Below are 23836 nucleotides of genomic sequence, written 5' to 3' on the forward strand. Positions count from 1 at the left end.
AAACGGCTGATATTCCAGTGCAGTTCTATCCATCCACCTAAGCAAATCCAACACATACGTATTCAATTTGTCCAAAAGTCCAATCCGCTCACTCAATTAAACATTAAAATATAACTGTCATAAAGTATATATTTGTCATAACATTTGTAGTTTAGGCCTACTTGCAATGAGCTACTTTATAAATAAATTGCATTTGCACAGCACATCTGACCATTTCCAAATAGTTGCTTTTTAAACCAGATATCACTTGGAACATTAACACATTATTTAAGTGTACAAACATAAAAAATAAATATATATATTTTTTAAAGTCTGTTGGTGAGATGAGTGCCGATTTTTTCAGTCCAGGGCTGATAAACACCAGCATCAGAACCAGCTAAACATATAAGAACAGGAACCTACAAATACTTTTTTTTTTTTTTTAAACATTTAAACTACATCAATCCGAGTGGTCATCTGGAAGAATGCATATGATTGAAAACTCTTTAACCAGTTAGCCATAAGGCTGATGTGGAGCATAATATATGCAAATAATAAATTCTTGCACAATTAAAATTGGATCTTTATTTTCTGATAGGTCAAGCAAGAAAAAGGAAAAAAAAGTTAACAGTAATGTGACCAAACAGGAACAACTGCTTTATGTACAACCAAACAGGGTTCACTTAAAATTTTTAGTGTAGATCAATTGGCTTTGGGTTTCCCGGACTGACCTGATGCCAAAGAGGACTTTTATTGCTTCAAAGGAAATGGAAAACGTAAGATGCGGTAGCTTCAGTCAGATTTAAAATACTTGCCCAGTGTTTTCCTTACTAAATTACAAACACAGACAATCACATCCCACGCTGAATATTATCTTAAAAAAAAACAAAACACTTAAATTAACTACATTTAGATCTTTTACCGGACAAGAGGCAAAATGGCCGTCCTGGCCTCAGTACAGGCACTTGTTCGCCTGCAGACGGCGCTGTCGTTCCACAGTGGAGATGGGTCCAGGCCAGCTGCATGGGCTCTGGGAAATCCTTGGGGCTGCCAGAAACCGGTTCAGAAAGGAACCCTGGAGGATGGGATGACTGATGGAGCGGAACACCTGACAGGACCCGCTCTCCTACGTTCCCCAAGATGGCCGCCAATGCGGATGGCGAGAGGGACGAGCGCATCAAGGTTCGCTGGGAGATCTCGGCCCACCAGTTCGCCCTTGATGCGGTCGGAGAGTCCATTGTAGGTGTCAAAGAGTGAAGGAGCGTTCCAGCTGCTCTCCGCCACCATGGTACAAAACTCGATGGAGTAATTGTTTATCGGCCATTTGAACAAAAGCTACAGTATTGTGAGCAAACAGGAGCATCTGCTATATGTACAACAAAACTGCTATATGTACAACAAAACAAGGTTTGCTTAAAAAGTTTAGATCGATTGGCTTTGGGTTTCCCTGACTGACCTGATGCTAAAGAGGAGCTTTATTGCTTCAAAGGAAATGAAAAATGTAAGATGTGATAGCTTGAGTCAGATTTAAAAGGCTTGCCCACGGATGCCCTTCCTTTATTACAAATACAATCACATCCCATGCTGAATATTATCTTAAAAAAAAAAAAAAATCCAACAAAAATCAAAAACTAGATTTAAAAAATAGCTTCTGTCGTTTGTGATGTTCTACAAAAACAAACAAACACACATTTCCAGACACCCGCCACCCCCCACCCCCGAGGAGCAGAAAGCTCCAGTCAACGGGGGCTCATCTCACCCCTTCCCCCTGGACCTGCCCCCCGAGGGCTGGTTTGGCTCAACGCAGGGGGTCCCCACTTTTCTCATCACACGCTCTCTGCATTCACAGGATTTCTTAGCTCACACCCATCAGCCGTCGCTCTGAGGACGTCAACTTTCCTGTTTGTCTTTGACCAGAAGCACCGTGTGCTGCCCCCCGCTGGACGCCATCAACACAACACGGTTCTCCAGCTCCCTGCCCACCATCTTCACAGGGGTCCACTCGTCCTCCTCCCTCCCGGTGCCCAGCTGGAGGTTGGTGCCCATGCCCCAGGCGTACACACACCCTGGAGAACACACATACACAAAATAAGACAAGATCTAATTTACATATGAACAAGATCAAAAAACCATCTGTAGAAATGGGCAGTATGAAACACTTAGTGCAAATTAGGATAATTCCATTTGTTTATATCACGCCCGTTAAATCGTTATAAGGATTTAGTGATAGCATGAGGCTGGGTGATATTGTTATGATATTGAGATATAAGACTAAATATCATCTCGGATTTTTATTGTCGTGATATCTAAATATAGTTAAATGTTGTCTTTAAGTGTGGTAAAATGGGGGGTACCAGGGGGTGGTAGCTCAGGAGGTAAACTGGTGGTCTAGTGATCTAAAGGTTGCTGGTTCGATCCCAGGCTCCTCCTGCTAGCATGCTGTAGTGTCCTTGAGCAAGACCCTTAACCCCTCATTGCTCCTGATGGCTGCGTCCGTCGGTGTTTGAATAATTGTAAGTCGCTTTGGATAAAAGCGTCTGCTAAATGACAAAATGTAATGTAATGTAATGTAAAATGATGAAATTCTCTGACTTCATAGACCATTCTAGCTGTTCTAGTCAATGCCTCTACAGCTTGGTCATATTCACATTAATAATAATTGTTTCTTTAATATTTCTTGGGTGTAATTTTATCATGAAAGGACCAATAGCCACCCCCAAAGTATGAAATGATTGATATCTAGGTATTGTCACATTCTTTTTGTTTAATAAAATTTGATATTTGATTTTGCCGAGATCACCCAGTCCCAGTCCTATAGTTTCAAAAAGAGTAATCATCTGGCCAGCAGGTCAAACAGTCCTATGTTGCCCTTGTTTCACTTCTCACCGTCTTTCGTAACAGCGAAGCTCACAGACGCCCCACATGTCACGCCGTTGGCCGGCTCCAACCCAGACACCAGCGTCGGATCGCTCTTCTCCTCTGCCTCTTGGCCCAGTCCCAGACGACCGTACTCGGATCTTCCCAGGGAATAAACGTTTCCTGAAAGAGAGACCGGGGACTTAATGCAAATATCAAGTCTCCTGTTTAGACATGGAGGTGATTTGATAAATGTCAACGAGCTCCACTTGTTTTTAGTGCGCGAGTTAAGTAGGACACAGAGGACTTCATGCTTTTGATGGGGAGGACAACATGAGAAAAGTTGACACTCTGTTGACTCAGAGTGTCACAATTTCCTTATGACACTGAAACAAAAAAATGTAATAATTCATTTTAAACTGTTCACCCACTGTATCTAGGGAAAATGAATGATTGTTTAAGGATTGTGACTGCCTCAGTCAGTTAAAGAGGAACACACCTTCAAACAAGTAGCAACAACAAGCAATGACTTAATCTGGGTATTTATTTTATTACCTTTATAATGTCAGCTTTACCCAAGACCAATTTCAATCACAATAATAAACACAAATGTCTGTTTAACTGTTGATCAAAACTACATTTTATGAGTTTTAGTAGGATGTAGCTTATGTTTTATGATCATTGTGGTGCAAAGAAAGTTACACAAATTCTTGCAAGGCCTGGCCCTAAACACATTCCTTTTGCCTATTTCCCCCCTGGACACTGGAAACATCCTCACTGTCCCTATTCTGTCTTGTTTTTGTATTATTAAGTCAGGATGTTAACAGTTAATCAAATATTGATTCATTGCCAATAAGAATTGAATCGATTAAGATTTTGTTTTGTCAATAAGAACGGAACAATCTGCTGTCTTGTAATTCCATCAACGGGGGTCCTTTCGGAAAAAGTACCCAGCCAGGAAGAAGTAGTACCGGAACGACAGGATAAGGGCACTTTCTGAATGCCAATGGGGAGGGGGGGGGGGGGGGACTCAGTGCATCGGAGAGTTATGAGTCGGTAAAACAAAACAAAAGATATGTTTGTATGTTAGTAATTTAATTAGCGTCTCGTTGTCTATATCAGCACCAGACTTGACCTGCTGCATAACATCCGGTTCATTCTGTCACCGAGGGTGGCAAAAAGTTAAAATATATTACCTGTGCAAGACCGGGTTGTTAATATTTTACTGTATGCGTGAACCAGCTCAGTGACTCTTAAAATGAAACGAGGAGAAACGCTCCTCGTGGGAAATCACAAAATCTTGGAGGTGTGCAAAATCGCACAAGGTCCCCACGCACCATGGCGCCACCTCCTGGTGACGACATATGATTCCACGTTATCGATTAATCAACGATTGTTTGTTAAGGTTAACAACTATCGACGAGGGAAATTCCTTTAAATTGTAATCCCTAATTATAAGCAAGCAATTGAATCCCCTTACATTTTAAATGTAAGACACTTAAAAGCAATTTAAAACCTTAATTTTTGCTTACCTGATTTAATACTCACCTTTTAAAAAGTTAATTTCTATCACACTGTTTACTTTACCTTCAGCATCCAGGCAGAGGGTGTGATGTTGTCCTCCTGAGAAAACCATCCAGGAAGTAGTTGAGTTCTTAAAGCAGGTGAGTTTCACTGGTGCAAAACACGTTGTGATATTCTTGGTGCCTGGAAACAATAAACAGAGGTTTGTCATTTTCCTTTGGGTGACAGTGAGCCCAGGCATCAAATATAAGCTCACCTCAGACCGAAACAAAATCATCAACACCCAACCCCCCCCAAAAAATTGAAACTGTTGTAATGAAGAAAACGTAAACATTGTTGTATCACACTCACCGAGCTGGTGGTAGTTGGAGAGACCAAATCCGAAGACATGACCTTCTTGAGAAAGAGCAAAGGTACAGTAGGCTCCGCAGAACGCATCCGTGAAGTGAACCTTGCGTCTGACCTTCACCATCTGGGGCACGAGCAACCGAGCTGCGGTTAAAACAGACACGGTCAAAATCGACATCAATACAAATGCTTTAATGTTACTGTCAACACCAATGTGAAGATATTAAATTTAGAGAGTGTGCAACTTAAAGACTGAGCTACTCACAAAGGCCTTTTCTGCCTCCTCTATTGGAAAACTGCTCAGGCACCCTTCCCAGCTGCCCCTGCTCTCCGCAGCCTGACGTGTAGAGGTCTCCTCCCTCCGTCACCATTACAAGGTGATCGTTACCTAGTCATTAAAACATTTTTTTTTTTATGTCATTCGACAGAAACAGTGCTGCTTCATGTTTGGGCACAAGTAAATAGATATGGTGTGGTTGAGGCATAACACTCACCTGATGCAATTTTCACCACGGGATCCAGGATGGCGACCTTGACGGGGAGGGTGCACGTTTTCATGGGCTCCAGGAGACCGATAACTCCACTGTTATCCTGAAATAAAATGCAAAAGTTGATTGTGACCACCGGAAATCTCAATTACATGAGGTTCACAAAAAACATTAAATAAAAACCACAATTTGTACACTGGTTCACTTACCCTGAAGGAGCCCCAAATATACACGGTCCCATCAGCAGTGACCGCTGCTGTATGGCTGTCCCCAGCAGACACCTGGACTACATTCTCCTCCAGTACTACTTTGCCGGGCACCATCTCAGACCCCTCCTCCGATGTATCCCGACCAAGGGCTCCATCGTCATTACAGCCAAATGTGTAGATCTACAAAGAGAATGCAAGTTTTATTCCCATTTCACATCTCCTTTGCATATTCTGTTGAAAATATGAATTGCTGTGACTAGTGTTCACATACAGATCCCGTGTCGGTGAGGCAGACAGTGTGCATGCCCCCAGCTGCCACTTGCACAACGCCTTCTGGAAGTGTGACCGGAGCTGGCTTCTTCCGCTCCATGATGTCTTCTCCCAGACCCAGCTGTCCAACGTCCCCCTGGCCGAGCACAAGAACCTGCCCAGGCTCCTTCCCATGGCTCTGGTGGACCACTGACCGGCAGCCACGGGAGAAGTTGGACATTGAGTGACACTTTTGTACAAACAAACGGATCTCGCGGAACGAGGGACATCAAAGCAGCAGTCGCACGACCGTTACCTTTGGCCTTCTTGAAGTCCTTATTCTCATCGGGCGTGTACCCCAACTTCCTCTTGCTCAGGGTCTTTTTAGAAGACATGGCAGCGACTGACCTGGATTCAATACGAGATCAAACTGTGTGATATTTATTCAATCTCGTTATCTAGAACTCACCCACAAAAAAATAAATAAATAAACACTCCGCCGTGCATTTGATGATGAGAACACCACTCCACCAAAGTTACGGATAGAAACATTAAGCGATCTCAATCTTAACATTGCTGTAGATAGGGCGCAGTCATATGTTGTACTCCATGACTGCGCCCTATTCCTAGGGCTGGCCGGGTGCCAAAGTCTTGCGGCTGTCGGGACAACTATTTGGGTGTCGGGAACGACATGGCCCCCTACAAAACGAGGACGTTTACGTTGCACGCGTGCGACCGGCGACTTGTCGTGAACTCTTACGTAGTTTGTGTCTTTCTGACGATTTCTGTCTCGTTATCCGACGGGGCAAGGGTCGGCAAACAACGCCTGCCAGGTGGACACCCGATGTGGCTGGTGTGGCCACCCGCCAGGCCACCTAGTCGAATGGAATTACCTGGCAAAACTAGCGAGAGCGCATTTGACCTCAACACCCCAACTACAATTGTGGCGTAACGCCGTGTCAGTGACGTAACATCCACAGCAACCAACACGGGCTGTTACGGCTAGCTAGGTGGCGGCTAGCATTAGCACTTTCCAAATGAATGAAACGCAAAGTTGCCCCCAAATTGACGCGCCGGTTGTCGACTAGTTAACGTCCCCCCCGGTCGAGGCAGTGGGGGAAGCCGGCGCACTGACCTACCGGTGGGAGCGTGGGCTGGGTTCCGCGGTTGTCCGGTGGAAACGTGCAGGAGCTCTTCCCGCCGCCCGGAGCAGCGCGTTCAGATCCAGCGTGCGCGTGTCCGGAACCGCCGCCTTCCTCCCCGAAGTACGGAAGCCGAGAGGGTCGGCAGGCTCCCGACAATGGCCGCCGCCGTCCGTCGCGCTCGTACGCGCCGCGATGCTCGGGTATCGAAATGCCACGTGGTCAACACTCGACTCAGTTTGTTTTTTTTGTTTTTTTAAAATTTGTTAATTCAGGTAACCGCGAGGATAAAATTCACCTCGCTTTCGATATTTAAACAAAAACAATTCGTTGGTTTGAAAACACAAACGTGTGACCACACCGATTACACTAACTAACTAATTAGGTACTTACGCTTTGAGTCAAACTTCTGAAATAGCACTTAAATAAATATATATTACGCCTTTAAATGACACACACGAGGTGTTAAATCATATAAACGTATTTTCGTCAAGCAGCTCTTTGCCGCTTACTACCAGGTCTGCTATTGACTCACAATTCTTTGTACCGCCACTAGGTGTCGCTTAAACCTCACGTTGAGCCAAGACAGTTTATATTTCATTTTAATTCTCAATACATTTCTCTTTGCTTATTCAAATTGTAATCATTACTATTTAATTGCCATCTATGTGACGGACATAGGTGTGCATGTACGAAACGTGCGAATAAACATATTTTAACTGACTTTTATTTCAAAAGTCAACCTGAATATTGAGGGTTTGCATATACACAGAGGCTCGGATATAATACAGAATAAAAAGTGATCGGTCTTGTAAGATTTTTAATGAGATCATAGTGTGACTATTTACAACTAAAAAGAAAATTACTGTTACTAGAAATCCACATTAAATAAAAAGAAAACCTTAAGATTTACAGAAAAGTACACTTATATAGTCCTGTTCTTGTTACATTGCAATGAATCATAGTAATATTTTGTGCTTAAAAAAATAGCAACCTATAATTTTATTATATTTAAAACTTCATTTAAAATAATAGGAAGACAAGATATACATAAGCATCAGTTAAATGCATCAGCTTGTACACAACATAAAGGACCCTGTGATCTACTGGCCAGAAAAGAAAATCCGAAAGAACACTTCTGCATTTGAAACGTTCCTGCCAAAATGACTCCCTGTTGACCGCAAATTTATTTTTTGATTTTAAATAAATCCCTGATCTACACTCATAGCACTTTGAGATATTCGGCAACTTCCTCCAACCATTAGCATCTTCTATAGATGCAACTACCAGGACTTCATTAAAATGGCTACAGAATGTATTTCATGTTAAATCTTTAAAGGGAAGGTACGAAAAAATAAAAAATAAAAAAGTACAAAGAAAGAAAGATTATTCAGATCCAACGTCCATGGATTCTCTATTGGCTCGTGCAGTCATTTGCAGAAAATCTGACATTCCGCAGTCCTTTCGACATAGAGGTGATGTTGGCACACAGTAAAACAAACTGCATTTTGACATTGACTTGTCCTATAACACTATTGAAGCTCAAATGGCCACCTAACAGCACAACCATAAATACAGGCAAGCCAAATAATAAAAAATAAAAAAGGGCAAAAAAAACAAACCAAACAAACTGAAGTATTAATCATATGATCATTCTTACAATATAAAATATCTTGTGCATTACAGAGTATTTTGTAATTGGATCTCTCCAAGTTTCATTCTAAGGTAATCTATACATAGCAATCTATACACAATTACATAAAATACACACAATATCCCAGAGCATGTCCAGTCTGATAATGTGATACTCACACACCACAGCCTTCATCATCCTGCCCACTATATAGCCTTTTGACCCTATTATCTATTATTAGCCTGTGTATATAATAACGGTTACCATCATTATTATTACTACTGTTAATGTTTTTTTTTCTCCTGCATCAACATGAGTTGGCTGTTTCGTAGAGTCGATGAGAAACAAAGGCAGCATAGAATGGGTCTGCATTACACGTTGTCCCTGAGGGAGACCTCATAGTAGCAGAGTAAAGTGTGTATTCGCCACTCCAAGATCAAACAGGGCGATCGGCTCCTCTGCTAATTCTCCACTTAGTTGGCACGTTGTTCTCCCAGATACAAAGAAAAACCTTTTTGTTGGGGGAGAAATACTGCATCCGGCCGTCTCCGCCCTGCCGTCAGTTTAGTGAAAACAATGTAGTGAAAGGGTCGCGGAGCATTCCTGTTTTTTTTTGTTTTTGTTTTTTTTTTTCCTTTCCAGGTTTTTCCCTGATTATTTGCACAGTACATTCAGATTTTTTTTCTTTTTATTTTACGGACAGTTTGTAGATGGAGCAGCTCCTCACCAGGGACTGTGCCTGTTGGTAAGTGCTTCATCCTCCAGGAAGAAGGTGGATGCTAAGGCCGATGGAACCTAGAGAAAAATCCAAACAATGCGTAAATCACCCCCGACTGCAGTGGCAGCAAGATTTTTTTATAATAATAAATAATAATGCATTGTATTTCGAAAAGGCTTTTCTCAAACTTTTTACATTTTCTCAAACAATCAAGAGAAACAGATCAAATCTATAACAAGACAAGAAAGTAGATCGGGCAAGCACGAGCATAAAAGTAAAAGATCACGTAAGAATCGTGTTTCTGTCTAACATTCAATATTGATTTTCAAATTCCAAAAAACAATTTTTAAAATGGTAATAATGATGTTTCATGTTCTAAGAACTATAAATGGTTGGTTCGCCTTTGTGACTCGGCGGGAGGAGGGCAACGGGCATTCCCTGGAAGAAATGCATTGCATTTATTTCTGATATGTTGGCAGAAACTGATCCACAGCACAAGTCAAGATGTGAAATTCAAAGTCTACTCATAACTTTTTGATGCAGAGACAAACTGGTAAACGCAAACAGCTCATTCGGGTTTGGTGATTTCATTGTAAATTAACAGGGTTGCTGTGAAGTTCAGTTTACAAGTAAAAGGTCAAGTTTTTATTGGTATTTATGTGCAGTTTCTTTTTAGAGAAACCTTCAATGAGGGAGAGCAACTACACATCACGACTCTGTTCCAGCGTTCAGTTCGTCCTCTGAGCGGGACACGGGTTCTCTGCATGGAACGGGCGGACCAGACCAGCTCCTTTTCGTCGCCTCCGTCAGTTTAACCACCAGGAACAGCAATTCCTCCTCGACACAAACAAGATCCAATGCTGTGTCGACTACTTCCCGCTTTCTCTCAACCGCCACCCGGGGTTTCTGAGAATACCGCGACCGACGACGCGCCGACTATAGACTCTCCGCCCGCGAGAAGGCTTGCGGCAGGCAGAGACCAGGCTTGAATCCCACAGATGGTGCTATGTCTACAGGTCGGTTGAGGTAGAGTCGTGGCCTATAGAACACATTGGCGCTGGAGTAGTAATGCCATCTTGGAAGAGGAAAATCAACTTCAACCCGCCCCATCGTCATTGAAGGCCGCCATTTGGACACACTTCGGATTTTAGAGTCTCCTGGGAAAGCAGGCGCTCGATAAGACTTACACCATATGCAAGCTTTGCAAAACGAAGGTGACGGGAGGGTATTCCCAATACGCACGGCAGTTTTTTTTTTGTTTTGTTTGTGTCATTCAATTACAATAAATCCATCTACAGTAAAAACACTTGTTTCCTTTAGAGGGACAGTGAACCTTTAATGCTGGATCATGGAAAAGGGAACGGAGGTTGTGCGTTGGTGTTCACATAACGTGCGGAAAGGATCTCCTGTTCACCGGTCAGTCGGTGTGAATTACAATAATAAGATAAAACAGATAGAAGCTCACAAAATGCACAGGGATAACACTCCAATGGGGAATTATAAATAAAGGGAATCATAAATATATCTTTCTCTGCTGCGCACATACGTCCACATACTGCATATCCTCTCTGTCAAACAAAGTGAATGCGCTCCGCCCGTAGCTCCTTGTGGTCCCACGGACGGACGGGGACTATCAAATATCGGCCCAAGCCCATTAAGTATACCTTCATATTTCCATAATTAAAAGGCAAAATTTAAGTAAATCCAATTTATTTAAGGTTTAATGTTTTTGATTGAGTGTGTGTAATATTTTGTTCTCTTTGGGGATTGGGATGCATTACATTATCTATTGTCGCCAAATGGGAAAATTATGTCATTGAAAACCGCGATGAATCGAGAATCGATTTCAAATTAAATCATAACCCCAAGGATCGGAATTGAATCGTGAGATTCACAAACATTCCCACTACTATCCGGTAGATATAAAATGAAAAAATAAAATAAAAGTTAGCAAGAGCGTAAAACTACAATAGTAAAAAAAAAAAGAAATACAGTAAAATGAAATGTTAAAATGGTTTGTGTTTCTGTGTACCTGGTGTAGATCCGGCTCTCCTCATGAACCTCCATTTCAGTGCTCTTGTAGTCATTGAGCTCCTTACGAATGGCCGCCTAGAAGATCGGGTTCAAAAGAGATATAAATGGAGGGCTTATTTTGGAAGCATGTGTCTGAACGTGTTAGAGTAGATACTCTTTATACCCGTCGGCAGCTTGCGAGAGAGGACGGCGAGGTGAGGGTGTACCTTATCGGCCGGAGTCAGCTTGGTCCACGGCTTGTCCGCCCTGCGATCGTAGTCGTGGGCGTTCGTGACCTCCACGTACTCGTGAAATCGCAGGATCTTTCTGGCCTGGAGCTCTGCAACGGTTGGTCTTTGACTCAGCTACATATGGGGGAAAATGTGTGCGTGTGTATATATATATATATATAGATAGATAGATAAACAGCATCTCAATAAAATAAAGCTTAAAAGAGCTGTGCGTTTGTGTCGTTGCTGTTACCTTCCGAGTGAGCCGCCGTTTGATCTCTCTGACCTCAGCTTGTCTGTCAGCCTGATTCTTAGCTAAAGAGTGAACAAAGGGGTTCTTAATTTAGACTCGATTTAAAAAAAACTGGTCGTCGACTATGGAAGTACAAATTTAACAATTTCCAAAATTAGCCGTCAGAGCGGTATCAGAATTGCCGCACAAGCTTTAATTATCAAAATAACTCAGACACATCCGTGATTTTTCACCCGTAGGGAATAAACAGCAACAAGGCCCGGTTCAGGTTTTTAAAATTTCAAAATATAAGTTGTAACTAAGCAGTAAATGGCGAAATGATGGGAATTGTATGAGAACACTAAGGAGGAAGAAGGTAGAAGGAAGAAGATACTCACGCTGAAGGATATTTCTTTGCTCCAGCTCCTCGGCAGAGGGTCTCTGGCTCAGTCGTCTGGAGGAGAAATTTGGGGAAAAAAAAAAAAAAAGAGCACTGCTATTTTTACACACTTTCATCACTTTGTCATCGAAGTAGGACACAAAAAAAATCCAAGAAACTAGCCCTTCATGTCTACAAACAATAACTATTCTCAGCACAAAGGACCTGGTCAGCGCCGTGCCGATCTGTGTGCGGATGGCCTCCCACTGCTCCCGGCTCTGCCAGGTCAGGCCCGTCTGCCCCGGTGGCTGCTCGTCCCTGGCGCTCCGGTCCGGGATGAACCTGTCCCGCTCTGGGGCGCAGGGGCGGCTGTTCAGCTTCAGAGCGAGTGTGTCCTTCCTCTTGACCCTGCTGGCCAGGGCACCTGGTTCAAAGGCAAACACATCACAGAGTTTTCATATCAACGAGTTAGGGCACAAACACAACAATTGTACAAAAACAAAAAGGTTGGTGTATATTACTGAGCGGAGGCTCGTCCTCCTCGTCCGAATCTTCGTCTTTGTAAAGCACTGGACCGTCTGAGTCACTATCCTCCCCACGCAGGTCCCGCTCCCTCTCTTCGTCGTCGTAGTCCTCTTCCTCGCTGCTGTTGTTGTTGTTTCCCTCGGGGATGACACAGACGCCGGGCTCCCCGATGAGGCAGCGGCGGCTCCGAGGCTCCAGCTCCGGCTGGGGGATCTCGCCGTCATACTCCTCCTCTTCCTCGTCGTCGTCCTCTTCCTCCTCCTCCGAGTAGTCGTCCTCGGCTCTAACGGGAACACAGCAACGGGTGAACACATGGTTATGGGGCGGCTGGAGGCATGGCTGAGGTGTGCCGTCGCCCCTCTTATCCAGAAATGAAAGGCAGGATGACAGGGAACATGTAGCGCTGCTTACAGTTTGAGCGGTTGGATGCTGACAGGCAGGGGGCGACTACGATCCCCATGGTACTCTGGAGGGGTTTCAAAAAGCAGGGAGTGCGCACGCTGGGAGCTGTCCGGGTGGGGCTGGGCCGGGCCAGGACTGGACAGGGCCCTTTGGATCATGATATGCAGAGGGACAGGAGCCGGGCGCTGAGGAGGCTCGAGGGTGGGGCTGGGGGGGTCAAACAGCATGGGAATGGGCTGGGGCAGGGGGTGTGGGTAGGAGTGCTGATGGTGCAGGTGGTGTGTGTGTATGTGCTGGCGCGGAGGAGAGGGGGGTATGTGTGTCGGCAGAGGGGGGGATGGGGGCGGAGGCAGCTGGAAGCCCACGGGAAGGCTGCCGTGCTCCTCCTGGGAGAGAGGGGAGGGGCTGGGGAGCGGCGGGGGGGCGGGGGTGTCCTCCGTGCAGCGCTTGGTGACGGGGGTGGTTCTTTTGGGGGGCATTGGAGGGGAGGGCTTGGCTGGAGCAAAACTGGGTCCGCCAGTGACATGGGTGAAATCTGCTGTGGAGCAGGAAAAAAAACAAAAAACAACAAAAAAAAGTTTATCAAATCATATATTTTCCGACGTAAATCTTGCTTCAATGTGAGCGCACAAGTCACATGCAGCATCCTTAAGTACAGCGGAGACATCTGCAGGTACTGTAACACATTTGAGTGCATACGGGCATAAAAACTGAAATTGCATGTCTGAATGTGCATGAATGCATCTGTAGAGTTGACTCGTGTGAAAACTGGCTCCGCATTAATTCATACATAACACCACTGAGTTCACAGGACAATCCAGGTAACAGAATAAGCAGGGTATGTTCTACACAGCCAAATCTATAAGCTGGATTCAAAATATTACTCCTGTGCATGAGCTGGGTTCAAACCGTACTAATAGAGGCTTACAGGCAAACCTTGAAATAAATGTCATGCATATTGGAATGGTCGCTGCACTTACCTGCACTATACTATGAAATGTAATAACAGAAGAGCTGGAAAGCCATATTGTTGTTCAAAGCCATAGCCGTGCCGCTAGATGCGATAGAGATCAGAGCTGCCAACTTTGAAACATCCTCCCTTCCAGTTGAGCCGATTTAGAAAACTCAACCCGCCGTTCACCAGATGCAGCACAGATCTCTATGAAGAAAACCTCTTATTCACATGCGGAAGTTGGTATGACTATGAAAGCGGGGCTCTCTTCTCACATCAGCATTTCTTGTCACTTCCAACGCACAGCGCAGCCAAAGTTGCTGCTGGTTTAGCGCATGCAACCTCTTACTGCCATATGTGTAAAGAAGCAATCACAGCCACGCATTTTGACGCAAGTGTCCAAGGCCTTGCGGGAAAAATACCGCACAGAGACGTCGAAGGGGGAGTTGACAATGATGGATAAAACGCAGACTCAGAGGGGAGGGGGCATTCCAAACACCGGCACCCTGGCCTCGGTGATGCCAGCTGGCATCCTTTTTACCTGGACGCAGGCCTCCGGCCCGCCGGCACAGATACACTGGGAGGGACAGGTAGACGTCATAGTCGCACTCTCGCTTCCAGCAGGACCAGTAGAGTGGGAGCTGGGTGTTCTCTCCACCCTGTAGGGTGGAGGCTGACGCGAAGGAGATGGAGGACTTCAGCGAGTGTGTTCAGCGTCTGAATCTTGTACAAGACTTCCAAGGGACGGGTCGGCACGAGTTGTCCTCTGACCTCCGAAGCATCACTTTCTGTCTCTGCTCCAGTTATTTATTGCTGTTGTTATTTATTTTGCTTCATGCCGGTTTGATTTTTAATTAATAATCATGACAATATGGAGCCTGGCTTTGGATTGTTGGTTGACCAACACTCATATCAACGGATGTTTTCTTCTCAAAAGTAGGTCAGTCACTGGCCAATTCTTCATCCTCATCGCTTTCTTAGCTTCTAAGCATCATGGTGCATTACATTCCATATTACAAAACAATATAACACATGAATAGACATGAAGTGAGGCATCTTTCAACATTTTTTCCTAATCTGACTGGTCAACACAATAAGCAAGTTATCGTCTTAAAGAATCGCATGGACTTCAATTAAGCGGGGGGAAAAAGGAAACCACATAGTGGACTAACATTCTTGGAAACACCGACGTGTTTCAGTTTCCCTTATGACACAGACATAATCAAAACACCGATATCGGTGATGTAAATATTTATGCGACAGATCTGCTGATAAACTAAATTGGGGTAAGAAAATCAAAGCAGAGGGCCAGGCATCAAAGTGGAGGCCCCAGAGGAAACCCAGCCACTGTTCTTGTTTTGTTCAAACGTCCATCTACTCAAGTTCTAGCTTGGGAACAGCTGCCCAAGTATTTCTGATGCCTACATTAAAAGGTTGTGTGGATATATAAATGCATTTGTGCATCACTGAATATGTCCATTCCCTAGTAAAACCTCTGTATCCTCTATAATGACGCCTATTCACTATTTGTGAATAGACTAATGACTCATAATGCATGTGTTCTGTACAGACTCCACATTCCCGGTGGGGAAACCACAACATGCTAACAGAGCACAACATCTGATTGTGCACTGTGCATGTGTGTTAGAGCAAACTGAATCTAGTCGTGTCAATACTCTGCAGTAAATATTTAATATTTACACCATTCTCTGTGAAGCTAAGCACCTACACGCTACGCTGCTCAATTAGCACTCACCCAATATAGCATTGCCCCTATTCACCGGTTTGGGTGGCGGCAGCGGTGGTTGCTTGGAGGCCTGAGGGGTTGAGGTCAAACCGTGGGAAGCTGCAGTCGAAGGCTGTAGCTGAGCGGTAGCCCCCGCGGAGGAGACAGTCCGAGCCGGCTTAGCCACTGCAGTTGAGGAGGAAGAGTACGGGGTCGTCGGATGACTGGATGGGGTGCGAGGAGAACCCTCTCCGCCAGACTCAGGGGTGGGGCTCATCAACCATTTTGGAGGCATTACAGACTGCTTGGGAGGCAGAGGCTCACGGAGGGTGTCCTGCATCGTTTCCAGGTCAGGGACAAAATGGCTGTCTGACTCTTTAAGACAAAAATAGAGCAGGGAAACATTGGATAATATGATTTCATTTACCCAAATGTACGTCTGCCCTCACCCTGGATCTAGTGTGAAACATATGATCCATAGCTACAGTATACAGACTGTTGTCTAGCTCGCCAGGCCCCTCTGTGTTACTTGCACACACAACTTCCACATGCATGCCATTTTTTTTTAATAACCCAGTATCTTTTCCATTATTGAACAAACAATCTCTCATCACATTTTGCCTTCGCACTTCGGTTATAAATGTTTTAGTCTAAGGATGGAACAGCGAGTCTTCCTCTGTTGCCTCACAATCCCAGGCTCTCTGTGTAATAGCACTTGTTGAAAATACCATTATCTGGAGATCTGTAGTGTGGATAAACAGAATAGGCGTCTGTAATTACCACCAATCCCCCCCCCCCCCCCCCAACCACAACCAAGAACACCCCCTACCGCCAAACTGCTGCTCCTACACCATTCATCAAAGCTTTTCCAAGTTTTGAGTTCATGGTTATTTATTTAGAAAAGACCCTTTTGAAAAGTGATTTCATCCAGGCTAAGAGGAAGTCGTCTACAGGAAGACTAAGGTAGGAATTAATCATACATTTGGTGCAAAATTGGCCCCTTCCTGTGCAAATGAGCCTCATTGCAAATAGCCTCCAATTCACAAACCCTAACCCTAATATCACTCTAACTGCGCTAATAGCCACATGCAGTTAGAGTGAAGCGATTACCGTCTGTAGAGACCGGGTGGTAATTGCGCGGACAAAAATAAAGGCAATGGTGCCGATCCGCTCCCTGCGCGATCAGAGCACATAAACCTGTGAAGTTAAAAATTGGGATTTGAACATAATAGAATAGAATGTCTTCATCGTCATTGTTAATGGTCCGGTTGGGGGCGTTTTGCACGGGGAGACCCCAAACGGGATACGGGTAATGGGGATTTTGCGATCAGACGCACGGTGCCCCAACGGGTACTCCCAACGGGGTCCAGTTACGAGTATGATTGCGTGTTGCGTGTAATGGGGAGACCATCTCCCCGTGCGTCTGATCGCAAGATCCATGTTGCATGTGTAACTGTAGCGTAACTTTTGTGAATCGGACGCTAAGACGGTGCAGATAGCGAGTGCAAATTGATGCACAATTCATGGTGCTATTAGCGGCCGCAAGCCATTCTTTGTGAATTTGAGTGTCTGCAGAGATTAAGCGAGCCTTTATGAGGGATGCAATGTGACATGCTAAAGATAATAAACGCTGGTGTTGACTATAAACAGTATATTATAAATGGAATTTCAATGGAATCAATTAGCTTCAAGTGACAGCTCTCGCGTTAAAGGGCAGTAATAGGTTTACCAATCGTGGCGCATTAATTAGGAGAGGAGAACAGAGGATGAGCTATTCCCTCCTGTTCCTGAATAAGAAGCATAGCTAGAGCAGGGCTCCCGGGAGCAGACAGGGGCCTGTCTATATCTGGAAGGACAGAACATGTGGAGTAATAAAAGACAGTGAAGAGAGAGGCCGTTGAAATAGGTAGGTGAGAGACTGAACAAAACAACAGCATGTATGAAGGAGGTCAGGATGTGGAGCATACAGAGAGTAGAGGTCAGGTGGGGACGCTCACCTCTGCGCGCTCTTCCCTCCTCAGCTGAAGCGTGTCGGGGGAGTGTGGGCTTCCACTCGGACTCCGCAGGTCGACTCCTCCTGCCGTCCTCGGACGGGGCCTTCTGCAGCCCGGGCCTTTTGTGGCCGTCGTCGGGATGGAGCCTGGCCCCACGCCTGCCGTCCTCCGCCTGGCCCTGGATCTGAATCTGGCCCTGCCAGGCCACGCTCGGCTTCCACTCCCCCTCGCCCTGTGGCCGTGTCGCCCCTCCTCTTCGTCCGTCTTCCTGGGGCCCTGTGGCCCTGGGTCCCGGGGCCCCTCTGCGCTCTCCGTCTGTGGGGTGGCGGCCCCGGCAGTCATCGAGCTGAGGGATCCAGGTCGGATTCATCCTAAAGTCCACCTCCGAGGGAAGTTTCCCCTGGTTGCACGGGCTCCTGACCGCACCGCTGGCCCCACAACCCCCACTACCAACAGGAAGTGTGTGGCCATTCTTCACATAAGGCTGCTTGAGGTGCTGTACATCGTCTGCTTCTAGCCCCAAATGGAAACACACGAACATGAGAAGACAGAACACACAACAGGTTTCAATTTCACTGAGAAGATCCATAAACTGACACCTCTTTGATATTGTAGATCTAAATTTACTCAAGAGCTACCGTGTTAGTTTTAAGTAGCTCTACTCCTAATTAATAAACAATAATTATAATTTATTGGGAATCAATAACAGTAAATTTGCTGTATTTAGTTTCACATGGCATTCACATCTCCATAACTTTAATTGCCCTGGTGAAACTGTCCAAATTAAGAGGTGTCCTCACAACCCAAAGACCTGTGGGTAGAGGCTGTTCTTGTTAGTGTTAAAAAGAAGCAGCTGCAAGATAGATGCAATAAATGGGCCTCTGTAACATTAGGGTGGGTAGAATGATCACACCCCGCTCTCAAAGCTACTTTGCTGCAGGGTGCAATTTGTTCCACTTTCCTGCCGCTCAGGAGAGCAGCATTCTATTTTCCACTTACAATGTTTATTTTTTTTGAGCAAGGTGAGAGCAAATGCAATCTCTAAAAAACCGAACCAAACCACCTCTGTGGGTGGATGCTACGGTCGGGTATGGACACGTTCGTGCAGAGATTGTATTACGGGACACCAACGGTGGCGCTCTTACCGTTCTCCGGGACCTCCTTCAGCAACCCCTGCTCTATAAGCTCCTGCCGTGTACGCCTCATCGACATCTTTCTCTCCAGAACTGCCGTTGACACACAGAATTTAAGCCAGCACATTACGCTCTGAGTTTTCTAGTTCAAGTTCTGATACAGTATATGCTTGCAACATCTTTGTGGCATCATGTTCAAGAAATCAGAGATGTAAGTTTACAGATCTTCAATCAGCAGGATGTTGTTGTTGATATTAGGTATACTCTGTATGTACTGTATATCAGATTTATGTATGCAAACTTTGGTACAAACTCCGCTTATTTGAGAGTGGGAGCAACACACTCTACAAACACAATGGTCAGAAAACAAACCTTCTGAAGTTTCCTGAAACTGCTCGCTGCTTTTCTTCTTCCGCCACTTCCATGGTTTGAAGATCTTGCCAAGCGTAGAGAATTTGCCCTTGCGCTTTGGGAGGGGGGTCGAGTCCCCCAGGCTTTCCCCCTCTCCCCCTGTTGTGCTTTGCTGCTGCTCCAATTCAGCATCTGAAACAAAGTATATGTAAGATTAAAAAAATAAATAAATAAAGGTTTTCAAACATTGAAAAAGGGTCTGTTCTACAAAACAAAATGGTAGCATTCAAAAGAGAAAACAGTGCCACCGCTCACTGCAATCAGAAACAACAATATTCCCAGCGGGTAGAACCAACTTTCCACCTAATGGCTCTCCTGGTTCAGAGCGGAAAACAGGGATGTGTGCACGTTATCTTTAGCTGTTGGCACTGTGGTACTAACTGTGTTTTGGCAGGAAAAAGCTGACAGCACATGGAGGCCTCCGCACTCAACAAAAAAGATCTCGCCCCTGGCCGGAGCGTCACACAAGTGAGTGCATTCCTTAGCTGAATGTTAACTGGTGTGAGGAGAATGTCTTATCAGCTTTCCACCTCTCGCTTCATGGCGAGGCCTGCATAAGGATATGATCAGACAGTAGTGTGTCGTTTTGTAATTTTTACAAAAGCCAAATCTTTAAAAGGACACTTATCATTGCAACTTGCTATCGATGCTGTAAGGGTGCTTTGAAATGACAATGCTGTCGTCACTGTTATTTGTTTTGGACTAATTTATTGGCAGGCCAGCTGACTGGGTGCTGAGCTCAGAAGGGCTATCAGCACACTGGATCCAAGAACCTGCTCCCCCAGCGCTTTGGTTGCTGTACTCAGCAGACAAAATATTTATCAGCAAGAGAAGGAGAAAAGGGTCCAACAAAAAAAACCCCATTACTAAGCACACACAGGATGTCCTGGAGACAATATCGGGCAACAATCAGGTTTCTCTAACAATATAGCCACAAAACACTTGGATAAAAGATTTTGACCTAGTCCATCCACTGGACCAATGTAGGCCAAAGCTGCTGTCGGAAAATCTTATAATCTCTTTTTGGAGTATTGTGCTCGGTTTAATTATAGTCACAAAACTTGCGGTGTTCTCAAACAGTTCAATTCCAGAAAACATCACGAGTAATAAGTAAAGTGCAAAACGATAAGTATAAAAAAGTGTTTGCTTGATTTCATCCAACGGATATTTACATTTTTAGGAAATTAAACCGTTCTACCTGAAAGGGGGGTACTTGGTGTCCAGCTTCCATGACGGCTGGACCTTAGGCAGCATGCCATGGGGAAACAACTCACGTTATTGATAAATTCCCAGAGTCAAATCATTCAGAGAGAGGACATTGAAATTAGATTCTACTATCTAGAGCTGCTTCCAGCTACGACAAATTCCAGTGGGTCGGAGTTCAAGGCGGCAAGTCCAAACCGTTGAAATCCAGCTTCCATTGACCAGGTACAAACCTGTGGATCAAGACCGGCTGACCTAGAATCCAGGTAATACATTGCTTAAGGCCCCGATTTGGTCTTGCATACAGCAGAGTGTGGAGCCAGATCAGCTGAGGCCAGCGGAGCAGGATACGAGCTGGCTGCGTTGGGCGGCCGCGCTCCACAGCACCGAAGATACCAGAAGGTGATTCAATGCTGATTCAAAACATATACAATGGAGAACCTGATCCTCGAGATAGTAGAATATCATCCAGTATTTAAAGGACCGAGTGTACCACCTCCCTCAGACAGCATAACAACTGGTCTGAAAAAAGTAAAAAGACACCGTAGATCCGCTTTGTTCACTGAAAAAGGACAAGCTCTCAATCCAGTTGTTAAAACGATGTCCAATGTCTGTGGTCACCGCAGCTGAGTGACCATGGGAAGCAGGAGCTGAGGAAAAAGGCTATAAAGAGAGAGAGAGAAAAGTGCTGGAGTCGGGGACGGCAGGGGGACAGCCTGGAAACACTGGGAGGAAACAGCACTCCACCCTGATCCTTACTGTGACCGAGAACAAAGACAGCCTCTTCCCCTCACAATCAAAAACACAGACCACTGTACGGCCAGCGGAAATAGAACGCATTGCTGTGCCTCTGAGTGCACCGTGGTCCCACGTCCTGTGGCATTTGTAAATAAAATAAACTTATAGGAACCAATTCGATAAAAATGTAGCTGTCATTGTAAAACCAAAAATATATTCCCAATAAGTCAAAAACAAGAAGACTTATCAGCAGCTTCCCACAGATAAGATTTGCCAATGAGGAAAGGGGAGGAGACTGGCGTACCCCAGCTTCTAAAGCCAAGCCTACCTATCCTATCCAAAGCCCCCAATAATACATACTGGGGGCTGATTGAAGCCATGATTAAATGAATGATGGCAGCAGTGGTCAGGTGAGCGTGTGCTTAAAGGGGTTTGTTGTTTTAAAGGCTTTAGCTCACATCCAGTCTGCTGCCCAGGGCAGTTTGATCAATTACATAAGAGCCCTGTGTCCACTGAACGCAAAAATTGGGAAATACTTTCGCTTAAATTATAAGCTCTGCCCCTGCCAGGATAGATTATGAAATTACATCCACTTAATTGGACAGGGCAAAGAGCTAATAGCACTGTGGTATGCTTCTTGTTGACTGTCTCATACTTTCCTTTGTCCATTTAATGAAAAACCACTTAATCGTGTTTTCAACTTCAAGCTCAAGCCAAAGTCATCGTACATGCATACAGTATCACCACCACTGGGTGAAATGGCTGGAACGGTTCCAAGGGAAGACGTGCAAAACTCTGCATTACCAGACAGAAATCTCTTTTTCCCCCGACAATGCCCTGAAAAACAACTTTTTCAATGTCTCACTTTACTGAACAATCATAGCGCAGGTTAAGCTAATCACATGCCCTGCACTCCGACACACAAATGTGTTGCGTATCCACACTCGTGCGGAAAAACACCGCTGAGAGTCATCCACCTGATCCCGCAGTTTCATATTCGCTATGGCGGTGAGAGCATCGGGGTGGGGGCAAGAACACAGTGCAACGTTTATTACACAACCTCCATCTCCCACCATTGTTTCACCCCTACTCCCCTTTGAGAAGCTACGGCGGAGAGAGCTGCAAAACAGCAAAAACCAAGACTAACCCCTTCGTTCCATGTAGGTGTGGGTTTGCTGATGGGACGGCGTATGCAGCAACGGCAACAGGAGAGACGGCACATACCGTGTCCATACGTTATGTGTGAGCGAGTGACTTAAGAAAGAAACTCACCACCGGCGTTGTGTTTGTTTTGGGTCATGATCTGGGGTCTCCAGACGAAGGCTCTGTCCCATGTTCCAGCCCCCGAGGGGCCTCTACCCAGGAATGCACAGGCTAAAATGCACAGGAGAGGGCCACACCTGCTCGGCTCCGTGTCCTGCGCTGTCCGACAGTCTGCCCCTCCGTCCCGGTCCCCTGTGCTTGTTTGTGAATCTCTCTCTCCTCCTCCTCTCTCTCTCTCTCTCTTCTCTCTCTCTCTCTCTCTCTCTCTCTCTCTCCTCTCTCTCTCTCTCTCTCTCTCTCTCTCTCTCTCTCTCTCTCTCTCTCTCTCTCTCTCTCTCTCTCTCTCTCTCTCTCTCTCTCTCTCTCTCTCTCTCTCTCTCCTTTTAATTCAGTCCTTTTCCCTCTCCCTGCCTCTTTAATCTCCTTAAAACCTTCCCTCCCTTTAGGAGCTGTACTCCCTCTCCCTCACTCCCTGACCCTCCCTCCTTGGCTCCTACAACAGGTCAGTATTCACTGTAGGATGCCTACCATTCCTGGGAAAGACTGGCGATGTTTTCAATTTGTTGTGCATGGCGCAGTGTGTCTGGGTATGTGTATGAATCTTGAATTGCAGTGTGTTGCTGCATTTGTCTATCTGAGCGCCATTCGCCCTGCGTGTTTGCATGTGAGTCGTGTGTGTGTGTGTGTGTGTGTGTGTGTAGTGTCTGTTACATTAAAGGGTTAGAAATAAAGAGTGGTTTGTGGTCCTAAATAACTTGTGTGATGATCGGAACGCTCCGATTCAGGTCAAGAGTTAAAACAAGGACGTTAAACCCACTCGGAGCTGTAATAGGCATTCCAGAAAACAATTATCTCCATGATTCAGTGGTTTGCCTATTTCCACAGCTCAGAGATGACAGGAACAAGGGCAAGAGCAAGCACAAAGATTAAAATACACAAAAAGTCAGTCTCAACTGCAAGACGCTCCCTCATAAGCAAGCGATTGCATTCGATTGAAAACCTAAAATGTGATTTTCTGTGATGTACAAAGTGCAAAGCATGGGAGGGGAAAGTCCATTTCCATCTGAGACTTCCATTCGTAGAAGGGATAAACAAGATAAGACACGGCACTTGGCAGAGCTCTAGATTTATATAGATGTAGGATACTGCAACCTCTCCATTGCAAATATGCCAGATAACCATACAGGGAACAAAGCATTGTAGCACACTAATTACAGCTACCATGACTCTGAAGATTACAAAACCTGTCGAGGGAGGAGTGGAGTAGCGCTCAATGTCCCGACAAATCAACTGCAGCGGCGTATGGCCAACTAAAGCATCTCGCCATCTCCAGTCAACACACTAATAGCAAGTTACGCTGGTGTTCAGAAACCACGGAGCATATTTGCCATGCCACACATCCCACCAAGTGACTCTAGAAACTATTTTTTTGCATTCCTTGTTCCTCAGCATGGCTATGAAAAATGTTGATCGAGGACAGCAACGTTAT

General features: G+C 45.2%; 2 protein-coding genes across 2 annotated transcripts; both read right to left on the reverse strand.

Moving 5' to 3' along the window:
• Window positions 1-591: 591 nt before the first annotated feature.
• rcc1 (regulator of chromosome condensation 1) lies at window positions 592-6832 on the reverse strand. The gene is made up of 10 exons (XM_080004994.1): window positions 6793-6832; window positions 5970-6061; window positions 5676-5863; window positions 5405-5584; window positions 5202-5298; window positions 4973-5095; window positions 4711-4851; window positions 4423-4542; window positions 2866-3018; window positions 592-2045 (listed from the first exon to the last, which is right to left on the reverse strand). Exons 2-10 carry the CDS (start codon window positions 6046-6048, stop codon window positions 1870-1872), a joined length of 1257 nt encoding a protein of 418 aa, XP_079861120.1. The 5' UTR covers window positions 6049-6061; window positions 6793-6832; the 3' UTR covers window positions 592-1869.
• A 672-nt stretch (window positions 6833-7504) lies between these two features.
• phactr4b (phosphatase and actin regulator 4b) lies at window positions 7505-22418 on the reverse strand (the record flags this gene model as incomplete). The annotated part of the gene is given in 15 exon segments (XM_080005128.1): window positions 7505-9223; window positions 11179-11255; window positions 11387-11524; window positions 11643-11704; window positions 12020-12075; window positions 12226-12424; window positions 12522-12808; window positions 12937-13462; window positions 14421-14552; window positions 15636-15980; window positions 17603-18112; window positions 18745-18825; window positions 19105-19275; window positions 22357-22369; window positions 22371-22418. Coding segments are annotated over 15 exon segments (2661 nt in total). The 3' UTR covers window positions 7505-9207.
• Window positions 22419-23836: the final 1418 nt, after the last annotated feature.

This window comes from Zeus faber, assembly GCF_960531495.2.
Source record: "Zeus faber genome assembly, chromosome: 8".
NCBI lineage: Eukaryota > Metazoa > Chordata > Actinopteri > Zeiformes > Zeidae > Zeus > Zeus faber.